Source organism: Cariama cristata, unplaced genomic scaffold (genome assembly GCF_000690535.1).
Source record: "Cariama cristata isolate BGI_N322 unplaced genomic scaffold, ASM69053v1 scaffold5019, whole genome shotgun sequence".
NCBI lineage: Eukaryota > Metazoa > Chordata > Aves > Cariamiformes > Cariamidae > Cariama > Cariama cristata.
The window spans coordinates 1-14253 of record NW_009633883.1 but is presented as its reverse complement, the minus strand read 5'-3'; the positions used below and the strand labels follow the sequence as shown (position 1 = coordinate 14253).

Genomic DNA, 14253 nt, shown 5'->3' with positions numbered 1-14253 from the left:
TTCCTTTCCACTGTATACAGGGAGGGGACACAAGGAGGATGACCCAAAGCCAAACACCGCAGCAGTTCTCTCAGCACCCACAGGGAGCCAAGACACGGGCATAAACCACCTTCACGGTTAATACAACCATAACACCAATGCCTTTACCCATCTTAAGCTTCTGTGAAGGACACCAATCTGCAGACATCTTTGCAAATCCCACCTAGACCCCTTTTGTTCAGGCCTTGAACAGAACATCAAAATTTCTCCTCATTTGCCCACAGAAGCTGCTGACATGTAGTATCAGCTCGCCTGTTTCTTGGGAAAGTCATTGGCAAAATATCAAAGGGTACAGGAGAAACTGAGGATGCTGTAATTTGTCTGTATTTATTTTTTTCTTCTCATTTGAAAGCACAAGCACTGCTTATTTCTACTGGCTCGCACAGGACATGAAAACAGGAATTAATAAAAAATTTAACAAAAATTTAACAGTTAACATTTTTCCAACAGTAATAAAAGTATACAGGCTGAGAAAAGGAACGAAAAAGGCAAAATAACCTTGTTTCTAGACTGCTGACTTTCAGCATCAACCTAATCAGCAAGAAAATGAAAAGCTACACAGTTATTACCATCAGATTCATAGGTCAGGCTCTTCACTGTGCCAAGTTTCTGCTCAGTGTGTGGAATAAGGAGCACCACAGAGCAGGTTCGTGCTCCCTGACACCACGTCTGGCCCCAGCAAACATGTAGGCTGAGGTGCCCTGGGTCTGCCCTCACCTGTGCTAACAGGAACAAACACACATTCAAGCCTTTCTTTTTCCTTCCCTTGAACTATGAAGGCCAGGAAGGAAAAAGCAAGGATTTTAGCGCAGGACTGTCCAGTCTGTTTTTACTCTGGATTCTTGCCAACCTGCGTGGGTGTATGTGTGTGTCTGCATGTACTTTTATAGCTCCACAGTTAGAAAGAGCGAAGCTTGGAAAAAGGACTGGCCCTTGATGAATAGTTGATGATATTACAGACTAGCAATGCCATCAAGAAGACAGAAAACACAAAGCGCTATGGCTTAAGTATTTAATTCTGGAAGTGTTATTTATATGACTAAGCATTTAATATAAGCATGTCCAATTCCACAAAGCGTTGGCTGCAATCTGTTGTCTTGGATTTAAAACCAGACTGGTCACATGTAGAAGTATTTATATCACTGATTTAATTTTCAATAACAGATTCTCTAATGAAGGCAGAATAAAAATCACTCCTTCCCTGCTAATTTACTAAGTTTTATTAATAACGGATTTGAATCCCACAGTTCTCTGTGTTTCAAAGTTAAGGGTCTCTCTAAAGGGATGAGAATCTGCAGCTGCGTATTACCTTCTTAGGTCGTAATCTTGACTGTTCTCCAGTGAGCAGTTTTGCTCTTCCATACTACGCTCCTCCAGGAAACTCAGTCAGGTTGTTTTCTGTAATTTGGCTAAGCTTCCATTGAAATAATATGCATCTCCAACAATTTTCTCTTGAAATGCAAGTTTGCAGATTGCATAATGGTGCAGTAGTTCCTCTCCCATAGTTCCATAAACTCTTCAAATTTTATTAAACTTCAACTGTTTCCCAGTCCAGTTCATAACATGGCTTAACACTGGCACAGCGAGAAGGCAGAAGTGACCAGCGAGACTCTCTGGCAACTGTGTGGGCCATGGACTAGGGCATCAGATAGCCCTATGGTTAAATTGCTGAACTGGGATTTACAACCTAAGTTAGGTATTTTGGTACTACAGTGCCTGAAAGTCTTACTAGAATTCAAGCATCTAGGAATCATGAGTCAGTTCTCTGTCAGTAATGCTTCATGTGTGACCATGCCCAAACAATTTAATCCCTTTGAATTTGTTTTCTACCAGTTCGTTGGCAATAGCAGAACTTGTCTCCCTTACACTGTTTTAAGGAGGATTACATTACTTATGCTTGTGAAGCACTCAGGCATGACAGCAAATACTTGTGGAAGCCTTCAAAGGTTTTCAGCTCTTAGATGATCTACAAGTTTCACCCTTTACCTCTTCAGAGCCATGGATGCACCATTAGCACAAATAACACAGAATTTTGGGTTTAGCATCAGAAAGCTATCATCTCTCTCTTAACAGTATTCACTCATGCACTGAGGCCAACCTAGAAACTGGTCCCGACTCAAGCGTGCAGAGTGGAAAACAACAAAATAAGAAATTTCCTTTTCCAGCTTCTTCCACAAGTGACAAGACTTAGACAGAACAACAGTTAGGCTTCCTTTTCCAGCTTCTTCCACAAGTGACAGGTCTTAGACAGAACAACAGTTAGGTCTAGTGGTTAGGGCAAAGTGCCAAGGAAAACCAAACAGGAAAACCAAGGCACCAGGGAACTGAAGCAAGACGCGAGCATAGTGCCAGCAGCTACCACGGCAGAAATTAGAAAACTCTGTACAACTGAAGCAAAACATACCAAGGGCACACAGCCAAGAAAAATGGCAAGGAAGAGACTTGAGCAGCCATCTTGTTGCACTCAAACCTGGGTTTAAATCCTCTTCAGAAGTTCCATCTTCTAAGTAACTACACACACTCTTTTCCCACAGCAGAGAGAAAACACAAGCAGTCACCCTGTTAAGAGTTGGGAATGGGGTTTGCAATAAGGGATGTCACGATAGCAGCCTGTATATTCATGAGCATAAGCACTGTCACCAAGTCACTGCTGTGAGAAAGTAGACTAAGGAGAAAGCAAAGTTCTAATTCTACTCAAGGAGTAGATAAAATTCCATCTTTTTAAAAAGTATCAGAGGATATATCATTTCCACCACAGACAGGGATTGCTAAGAGCTATTTTGTTCAAGGTTACTTGCCTGCCTTCACGAGGATGCAGCACCACCAAACCTGTTACTACAGGCTGGAGTGAACGTTGCACCTTAGTCCAGAACGACTGCAAGAAAATTTGGTGCAAAACGTCTATTACAGGCGAAGCACAAAGACTGTCTGCAACTTCTGGCAGAACTAAACAAATAAGCTGAGGTAAGATGGAACACGGAGCCCAAAGAAGTGCTCCCCTCTTGAGTCACTCCTCATTTTCTTTCTCATTCTCTTTTCCTTCATTCAACTTCTCTCCACTTGTAACATTCCTCCTTAGGAGAGTTGTTGCTATTCTGCTCAGTCATTTGTAGTTTGGACCATTTATTTCTTAAAAGAATACTGAAATTCTCCATCCCTGTAGAAGTTACAAATCACAGACTATCGCAGCTGCCACCTCAGAAGAGTTTCAGGTGCGTATCAGCCATGAAGCTTCTACACATACAACTTACTGTAAATAAGGTAACTCTTAAAAGAGAGACAAAAGGATAAAGAAGATCCAGCATAGCCTGTTAATGCCACCCTTCTTTGACCTGGTGTCTGGCAGCCTGTATGTCTTCCACAACCCAATAAATAAATCACAGATTTTGCACAGAAGGGAAATCACATTTACTGCCTCTGAAAATGTACACAGTTCTCCCATAGAGCTTAATTGAGGGTTTCTCAAGAGCTAGCCAAGCTAAAACCATGTTTGTGCTAGCACATCAGCCCATTTTCTGCACCTGCTTTCATGAATCCACAATACAAATCACATAGATGTATTCCCTGAAAAATTCAAACTATATTTGACTGAGCAAAACAAGGGCCAATCCAAGCTCATATTGACAAATTACCTAGAAACAAAATAGACTTCAGAAACTGCATGTGCTTATTCGAGTTAAATTAACCCCCAACCACAATAAAAATGTAATACTGAAAGAGCTTAGCAACTAGCAAGCACAAGAGTCATAAGCCACTCATGTGCTTTTACAATTACGGTGCTTTTGTTTTTATCTTGCTGTTGGTTTTCTGTTCCCAGTATCCTGGGAGGGGACGGAGACCTCCCAGCTTTGTACTGCTACCAAAAAACCAAACAGAAGTCACATCAATTAGAGGGCTGCAGAGTGTATGGTTCATAGAAAAATGCAGAAAAATACTTAAAACACCTGCACGCATGGGGCTAGGATCCCACATAACAGAATTCCCTGACCGTCCTGGAACTGGTACTAGGACCAATTTTGCCCGTGGAGTGCTGTGTAAAGCTGAGTATTATTGTTAGGTTCCTAAATGGTATCTACACAGTGTGTAAAAAATTGTTTCTGTATAAATCACTGCAGATTTGGTAAACAAAACTGAAAACATCTGCTTAGATATTGGCCTGATTTTCCTCTGTTTTTCCACAATTCTGTCCTCAGAAATTAGATAATGTCCAATGGGCATATCTACTTTGAACTATTATTTATCTGTTATTCATAACCTGTCAAGGATATAGATATTACATGAATGTCATCATTTTCTTACAAGATGTATTGTTTTAATCACAGCTCACAGTATTCAACTGCAACAATTCCAAAATTTAGAAAATTATCCAAGCCTTTGAGTAACAAGTTAATTTTCTACCAGAAAACTCTTGAGTAATTTCTGAGTAGAGTTCCAGACCTCAGCACGAAGCTACAGAAACCCTTCTGGAATCTGTTCTTTTTGCCTCCTGTTAAATTCAAGTCTGCCTAAGCAAGATATTCTTCATTCATAGGTCTTGTACTGCCAAAGTGAGCAGAATGAATTAATTTTTTTTTCACAAGCAGGTAATCAACGCAATCAGCTAAGGCAACAGGATTTACTCCTTGGTTTAAAACCTTTTCTTTTAGGGTTTATTACTGGGATTATAGTTCCATTAAAGCCACCGGCAAAAATCCAGAAATATCAGAACTGAGCTCACATATTAGAAACTACTGTCATTACAGATAAATCCTGCTTGCCTTTCACACCTAGCCAGTTCACAAGTCTCTGCATAAAGAGGGAAAAACACATTTTCATGCACGCTATCTCCCAGGCCTTCTATTACAATTACAAATACTCTGTTTTATTTTTTAAACTCAAATAATTTGCTAACAAGCTAACAAGAAACTGATTAAAACAGATGGCAAGATTAAATAATGTTGGCAAAGAATAACTTTCCATGTTGAAAGCATGACACCTCCTCTCCAGAAATGCCAGAAAGGGGATGCACAGTCTTCAGGCACCTGACTTCAGAGCTGGGCACAGAGAAATCCCCACACCAAAGACTGTAAAGACTTGAGTAGATAAGTGTAACGTTAACAGCCTAACCTGAAGCCTTAAAGCTGTAACTCTGTTCGATGAGATCCTTAGGCAGGCACCATTTCATGTGAACAAAGGAGAACTTAATGGTTTAAATCAGATCGAGGGTAGGATACGGTTTTGGCACTATATTTAACTTCACTGCAGCAGGTATTTCAGTAACTCTGAAAGAGACTACAGAATGAATTAGTCTGCTCTTCATTACACAACAGAAAAGAACATCTTTTTTTCCTGTACAGAACTGATTCTGCTCCTTCAGGCAACTGGATTTTCTTCTGTTCTACCCAAAAACTGTAGGACAGACAATAACAGTTTTTAATCTTCCTGCACATCTTGGAAACATTTTTTAAATGATTTTCTGCCAATCCTCTTCTACTGAGAGCTTTCACATGGTTCACAGCTAATATAATCCTACGTTTTAAAGAGGATGGATTATGGAGAATTATCCTCCTGGTTATATCAGACATGGTGAAAGGAACCTTTCTATTTTCTCAGATACAGTTTTATTTCAGAGCAGTGGCCTGGAAACAACTGTTCCCTTACAGCCAGATTGTGCCTTTGGTCACACCACCACTCACGTAACTCATGGAAGAGACACCTTTAAGGCATAATTTTCCGTGTTTCCTTCACTCATAAAGCAGTGAAAACTTTTTTTTCCCCCCATAAAACAGCATTGATATTCGCTTTCTCCTGCTGTCTTGCCTGTCTTTTTTGACTGTAAGTTGATTTGCCCTAACACTATAGTGTTATACAAAGATCAGATACAATGGGAGTTCATTTTTAGCTGCTCCTATTTTAACTTTGTTAACAACAAAAATAAATAGCAGTAATTTCCTATTCTTGTCCCCCTCTATCTCCCTGTTATACATCAAAGGTAAAGGAGAGAGTCAGAGTTTCACTAGATCTTCATTTATTCTTCCTCCTTCTCCAACCCATATTCTTGGCGTGAAGGAGAAGAATAAAGATGTCAAATAGTTCCTGTCTTTCTTACACCTAAATCAGGTTCAGGTAAGTCACATGTAGAAGTGTGGGTTTTACAGCTCTGTGGAAATGTGTACTCCAAAGCACAATCTAACCTTTGGTACCTTGTTCCATTTGCTGGCAAGAAACTCTCTCCATGTTAAGACTATTACTAAATTTTTAGCACAAGCGGTGGCCAAAGTAACACTGTTTAGGTGCAGTACAAGTACTTGGTGAGAAAGATTTCTGGAGAAAGTTGCACAAATGCCTCCTTCCAATTTGTGGCAAAAAGGCAAGAAAGGCCTTCATGCTCTTCTTGTCATGGAGCAGAAAGAGGAGTATTGTACCGGTACGACAGCCCTCTGATTTTCCTTTGTTGAAAAAGATGTGTTACAGTATTTGCCTTTAACAACTATTTATTGTTTTGTCCTGCTTTCCTGACTGACTGCAAACACAGATGTTTCAGGGAAAATTATAACACTGGCATGTTACTGTCAATATTTTGGTTTCTTCAGTCAAGGAAGGTGGAAAACACATCTTTGCTGAACTTCATATAATAGTAAAAATACTATTTTAAGGCACATGAACAACTTTTTTCGACAGTGTGAATTACTCCAAGAAGCTGTTCCAGAGGTCGCATAAGCTTAGTAGTCTAACCCATTTTACCATGAACCTATACATCCTAACCACGTGCAAAGGCCCCAGCTATGTAGTATGAAATAACAGATTTTTGCACTAAGAGACACAGGGTATTACCCAACTAATACAGGATATTGCCTAATTTCTATAAAAGCAGTGACGGTATTGAAGGTGAAGAGACTAAGGAAGTAACTAAAGAGTGCTCTTCCAAACTTTGAAAAATAACACTCTTTTTTAAACTCATCCTTTACAAAGATCATTACACTGATAACCTGAAGCTGTTCCGCAACCATTTGGTCCAATGTAATAAAACAAAGCCTTACAGTCTTCAGTCTTAAAAAAACAGACTGCTGCTCCAGTCAACAAATAGTCTTAGTCATCTCAGATAGATCTCTCCAAACTCAAAGTTGGTTTCTGTAGAACTGCTCAGGTTTTGTAATAATGTAACAGAGCATACAATCTGGCCCTAGTTTATTGTGTTGTCAATGTATGCCCTTAAACCAAGCACTTATGTTTTCATACTACTGCTTATCCCCCTGACCTCTCCTCCTTCCACAAAGAGAGGAGAATTTAAAATCCTTATCATTTGCTTCGTAAATAATTTCTGGTTTCTTAGGAAAATGTCCTACTAGATTTGCTCCACTGGCAGAAGATCCAAACTTATGCCCTTGGTGCTCAATATATTTCTAGGCATCCATTTGTGCACAAACAACTCCCAGCTTATTTTGTATTTAGTACAGGACAAAACCCCAAAATGCATTCAGAATATGGTGATTTCCGACAACTGTATCAACCAATGCTAATGTTAAAAGTTAAGAAAATAAGATTTCCTGGTCCCTTGGTCAAAATGATTGTTTTCCACAAAAAAAAAAAAAAAAAATTAGATGGGGCAATCCCAGGAATGGAAACAGAAAATATTCCATTCTGGAGTCTCAGGTGTACGACTACATAAACATTTATAACGGTCACAAGCACCCATTTTATTATTGCTCAAGTATAATATTTGATTTGGACAATTTGAGATGGATTTAATATAGCAGCTCTTTGTGCATATAGCAGAAGGAAATGCAGCTCATCTGTCAAACAAACTGCCCTGTGCTTCCTTGCAACATGGGGCAGAAGATGATGAACTGGCTCAGCCAATACACCTGACCTTGGATACGACAAGCTATGCTGTCATTTTTGTGCCAGAAGAACAAATCTGCATAAGGATCTGTTTGCAAAATTAAATGTTCACACTGTATTTAAAGTGTATTATGACTCAATTTTTTTCTGCTACAGGATTTTTGCATCAGTAATTATTTCTTGGCAATCAGAGTCTAGCTGAAAGCTGCTGAGATGCAAGAGACAGAGTAAGACTGGCTTGCTCAACTCCAGGTGATGTTCTTCAACTGTGCCAGAATTCTGTTTCTGCAGCTGCCATGCTGCTTTTAAAGTAGATGAAGAATGAAATCCCCTCATGACTCATTAAGTTTGTTGTTTTGCATCTCTAGGTCAAGTATATTTTTCTCTGCACCGATTTGCAGTAGAGCATTTGGTTGGACTTGGTATCTTTGAGGTCTCTTCCAACCATAATCATTCTATGATTCTATGATTCTGGGGTTTCTGCAGATGATCAACGGACTGTTCCCACATACCACCAGGACTATTTGCAAAGTGACCCTTAATAAACAAGGAGACAGGAGACCCTGACAGACTCCCAAGTACAGGTCTCAACATAGTTCACGACAATATTTCTTCATCATCACATGCTGGATCAGCCTTGAGGAAAAGCACAAAGCAGAGCTGTTTCATAATGAACAAGCTACTTCCTGCCTCAGGGGAACATTGCAGTATCCTGAAGGTCTTACTGCCCAGATAAATCACCTTGCATACACTATGCCAGGTAACCAGGATGCAGAGGTGTTTCCTCAGCATTCCCTTTGGTTGATGAGTCTTCCCCACTGAAGTAATCCTCCTGCACTGCCAGGATCTGCCTGAAAGCAACCTGCAAAGATGACCTACGTGTAGATGTGGTGCTTAGGGACATGGTTTAGCGGTGGACTTGGCAGTGTTAGGTTTACGGTTGGACTCAATGATCTTAAAGTCTTTTCCAACCTAAATGATTCTATGATCTGCCTCAATTCAACCTGCAAAGCCCATAAAAGTGACTTTAAATACAGGGGTTTTTGATGGACCAGTGCAAAATAGCAAACAGCGGAGACCAAAATCTGACCCACAACTCTCAAAGTACCTGAACAATCCTAAGAATTAGATTGATGGCGTAAGTCCACAAGCTTTTTACACTTAGCTCTGCAGTAGTTGCACTAATACTTTTTATATCCTTTTCCGTAAAACAGTTCTACTGCAATAGTCTGGCACTCATGAATATAACACCACAATAATAAATTTCCTAGCACTGAACAACACAGAGAAAAAGGAAACAGCATTTCGGGCTCGTGAGGGATTATGATAGATAAATAAGGCAAAAATAACTGAAAGAACTCTGAAACAATATGGAGTTTCTTTAAAACCAACAGTGCACAACAAATGAAATAAAAGATGCAAAGCTGAAGTCACCAAACATCAGGGTTGATAGCTGTTAATGCAGCCCAAAGTCTAAGGGATACTCCAAGCCACACCTTGATAAGTGTAAGCAATGGGACAGTGGGAAGTGAAGCAATATAACAAATGGCTGCTGGAGGGCAGGAGAAACAGGTCCCAGCATTTTGGGCTGTCTAGGAGCCCAAACTAATACCCCACAAACAGTTGAATTTGTTCGGACTGCATTATCACTTTGCTTGTGTTTCAAAATTTCGTAATTAATTGAGGTATTACAGAACATACCCAAGAATATCACATAATCTCCCCTTTTCAGGAAGCTGAAAAGCTATTTCATGAACAAATTGCTCTACACTTACTCCAAATTTACCTAAGTTGTTATTATTCACCACGGAAATATTTCCAGTGGCTAGTTCTCCTCATCTAGAGCTATTAGTCAAGGTGACATAGGAAGTGTTGAAATGGCAGATCTTGTTAAAACACTAATATTATTAAGACAGAAGTTAATAATTCTGCAAGTTAACTTTATGACCAATTAATCATACAATGTGATGCGTGCTGGAGGCATTCTATCCCAGATGCATATCCTAATTTACCTGCACTAAAGCACACCTCAGCAAGATAGCTTTGTGGTTGAAATATAAAGCAATAAAATGCTGAGCTAAAAGAAACTCCCTTTTGAACTATCAGGAATTCAGGCTATGAAATAAAATCTTTTGCATTTAGCGGGTGTTACGCAGTGCAGTGTCACTCTTACCTCCATGGGAAAGGCCTTAAAATTAACCGTGTGTTCAGAACCACGCTGGTTTTCTCTCCCCCAGTGAAATCGAACATCGTGTAGTTCAAACTCATGTCCTCGAGGTAACGGCCCCCCTATTAACACTGGGAAAGAAGACAAAGGGTAAGGAACTTGGCTTTTGAAGCAAACAAGCCACTGAATATATTCTCCAAATGCAAGCAGAAGATTGTTGCAAGCTTCTTTATTATCAGCAGTACTAGAGGGGAGAAGAGTAAAGCTGACAGACTTGACATCTTTACTTTTGAAGTACCGTGCAGGCACAGAATGCAAATTCAGGCAGTTATGAACAACAGTGAAATTGCTGTCGTGATGCGCTCTTTGTTTTTTGAGGCAGAACAGAAAATAAAAACATTGTACCTTTAACAGTCAGAAGAGTGAATATGTTTATTGCTCTTATCAAGACAGAAGCTGTGTGCTCTAAACAGATGGCGGAGGTTCTGAATTGAAGTGGTAACTACCTCCAACTTGTCCGAATGCTTAATCTCCATCACCTATATTTGCTCTGAGTCACAGAAATTGATAGAAAACTTTTGATTGCCAGCATTTTGCTAGGTAAAGGTGTTCAGCCATATATACCACCTGTCAGGCTTCTGTGATACAGAATGCCTCTGTATCCAAATATAATCAAACCTACACGCAGGAGCAACAAAATACCTCATTTACTTAAAAACAGCTTCTAGGCAGCCACGGCTTTTTTTTTACCTCAGTTTTTTAAACATCTGGAATTTCTTAAAAGCATCTGTCCACAATTGCAACATACACAAAATAAATTTATATAGCAGCTCAATACTTCTGCGTTAATAGAGACTTACACCATAAGTAGTAAAAGCAAGTAACTGTACCTTGGGAGGCCCAATCTGCTTTGGAATTAATCAATGGAAACATTTTGCCCAGGGATTTCTGAATCTGCTTCAGATCAAATATTACTGCACAAGCTGTCGGTAACTGCCCACTGAAATCATTGAATATTGGCTTCTAGGCAGGGCTGGATTTTACTTTAAGGCATTCATAGTCTTCCCCAGAATCCATAAAATTCCAGCTTACATTTCATAGACTTTGAATGAATCTTTTACAATCTCTGATAATTGATAAGATTATTTAACTGCATAACCTGCAGCTTTAGGGAATTAACGTTCCATATATTATTTTGACACACAACCTAAACTGCCTTAGTTTGGAGCACAAGACATAGTGTAACACTAAAACATAATTTAGCAACTGAATCATATTGCAACCGTACAAACACAAAACCAAAAGTACAGAACTATAAAAAACCTGAAAGAAAACTGATCAGTTATGGTTCTCGTAAGCAATTACACTGGAGAAAAAAGTTAAATATTCCATTTAATCCTCTTTTAATAATTCTTCATAACTAATCTAACAGCCATTAGAGTTTCTAAAATGAAATGTCCTAAATGTAGTTATAGATTCAGATTTGCTCCTTAAACTTTCTTTGTCTATATTCTATCTATATCTATATCCTATAGGGAAAAATCTACAAATCTGGTGAGCATTGGGGAAATAACCAATTGAAGTATTTAGAGAAATCTGGACAAATAAAAACAAATATGATACTCAATTACTGCTATTTCTTAGGAAAATGAAGCATTTTCTCTGTTTTAAAATATTACTCCTACGGAAAGTGTAACTACAATAAATGTTCTCTAGATTATATAGTTCTGGATCTCCAGGAGCTCCAAAGAGTTTATTTCTGAGGGTTAAGTTGTAACATTGATCCCATGATAAAAGTATTTCAATGCATGAAGCATGTTTATCTTTCCTTTGCCTTTCATCAAATCTCGATCCTTGCCAATGCATGAAACACGTTTAACTTTGCTTTGCCTTCCAGCAACTTTTGATCCTCATTAGAGAATGATTCTGAAGCCATCATCCATGGTGCAATTCACTGCTGGGTTAAGAGAAGCCTCTCTGTTAGCAGGATATCCTCTAAAGCATTTTTCAATATACAATTCCATTACACAGTTGGTCATGCTTCTTCCACCTAATGTGTAACACATGCACGATGATCAAACTGGAAGCAGTCTGTGAAAATGTTTGCAATTAAATAATGAGAAGGATTTGGGAACTCCAGATGGACCGCATGTCCTGAATTAAAGGATAAAATCAATCACCAGCAATTAAAAACTGATTTTTAATATGTATCATAATCAGTTTACTTTTTTCCACAAAGCATTTTTTCTTTGACTGTTAACATTACAGTTCAGGAGTATCTCTTGCACATTAATTGCACAGAGTTTCAAAAGCATTTAGAGCTCATCAGTTCCCATTAAAATAATCTGGCTAAATGGATTTGTCATCAGAGATCCCCTGTGAGGAAAAGAAGCTGCAGGAGTTTCCGCAATCCCTGAAAACTGGCCAGAATACTAGGTCAAACACAGCTTATTAACTCTTTTCTCCTCTTGGTAAGGATAACAGATGTTGTATCTCCCTCCCAAAAACAGAAAAATTATCCCCAGTTTACAAATGAAGAATGGGAAATTATGCAACCTGAAATCTAAGGAGAAGCTGAAACTAAAACAAGATTTCTTAAATCACAACCCCCTACCTCAGTCATAAAGTTTTATTCTACTTCACATTTTCTTATATTTCAAGACTCATCAGTCTGGCATCCCACTGCATTCAAGTTTAAAAAGTCTTTCCTTCTCCTAAGTCTCCGATGGTTTTGCACGTGCATTTAGGTGTGTTGGTCCCATCTTATTAACTATTGCTACTAAGTCACAAACTGCCCTTAGGAAAGGTAGGGTTGAAGCAGTTGCATTCTGGCATGCAAGTGATGATGTCGTTCCTTCCTTCACAAGACAACTCAAGAACCTTCCCGAACCTGCAGAGAAAACCTTACTCCTTGTGAAAATAGCTCTGCTTCTGATGAAGGCAGTAAAACTGACCGGAAGTACAAAATTTCTGTTCTACTGCAAATCTGCAAAATTCTGTGGAAAGAAATGTTCTGTGTTGCAATAATACAGGGAATTTATCATGGAAAGGAAATTATCAAGGAAAGCATCATTATTAAAATAACAAACCCTTAATTTTTAAAAAATTCAGTTTAAAACTGCACTGCCTCCTTCACTTTCAGCACAGCTGTAGCTCCCAGGACTACTGGGATCTCAGAAGGAAACAGAAGTTGGAATGTCTCATGGTTCGACAATGTTCAGCTGTTTAAATGCCCCCAAAAGGCTGCTATGAGCTAAGATAGGTTACAATAACTCGTCTGCTCTTCCAAACACATGGTGAGAACTACCACAGTGCTGGAAAACACAATGGACTTCTTTTCTCCCTACTTTCTTGACAGTTGTCTCCTTCATACAGAAATGTTTTCCCAGACGAAAGGTCTGAATGAGATACTGCAATTTCACTGAAGTTGGAATTTTTTCTTCTATTATTTGTTTCTAATTCTTATTTGATGAATGACATCAGAAAAATCCTTAAGAAATGAGGACTGCTTTGCTACCTGCTCTTCATCAATACTGTAAGCATGCATAACTGGAGTTATACCTTAAGCTGCCCAGTTCCGTAGTTTGTATTCAGAACCCGCTCAAACTAATGGAAAAAGCTCTTTTAACTTACATGATCTTCGGACCAAAGACAAATTTTGCCAGCTGTGCAAAATAGCTTGGCATCACGTTGTCTTAGAGATAGTCTGGACTGCTTCTGAATGCAGACAGCTGTTAATGCCAGTGAGTTAGATGAGACCACCACAAGAGGAAAACCGGAACATGCCCTGAAGCAATCTGACTGACCATCCAGTTTGGCGTTGAAACCTGCAGCTCCCACGGCAAAGCTTGCGCCTTTTCCTACCGAAGTCAACAGCGACGCTGTAACCGGCCACCGCTGCTGGGACCAGCCGCTGCTCCCGTGCTCCGGGACACACGGACGGCCCCTCTTAAAGCAACACAAGCTTCGGCCGGGAAAGCAGAGACCGTGTGTTCAGCATACCTGATTTTGACTTCAGGGCGATCTGAATTGAATGCCCGTCGTTGATCACTTCACAGTCACGACACACTACGTAGTTCGGCGACAAACGCACTTCCAGGAGCGAGGGGTCATATTTAGCTTCTCTCGAGTTCAAGTTAATAGGTGACTGGTACTCCCCGTTAGCATCAGGAAAAATCAGCCCCCACTCCACTCCTGAGACACAAGGGAAAAGCCGTTACGGGGAC

The 14253-nt window shown here is 39.5% G+C and overlaps 1 protein-coding gene across 1 annotated transcript; it reads right to left on the bottom strand.

The window, feature by feature from the left end:
• Positions 1–9641: 9641 nt before the first annotated feature.
• On the bottom strand, positions 9642–14225 carry LOC104166838 (carbonic anhydrase-related protein-like; the record flags this gene model as incomplete). Its single annotated transcript, XM_009706922.1, has 2 exons — positions 9642–10158; positions 14030–14225. Coding segments are annotated over 2 exons (384 nt in total), but the record flags the coding sequence as incomplete, so codon positions are not given.
• Between the last annotated feature and the right edge of the window lie 28 nt (positions 14226–14253).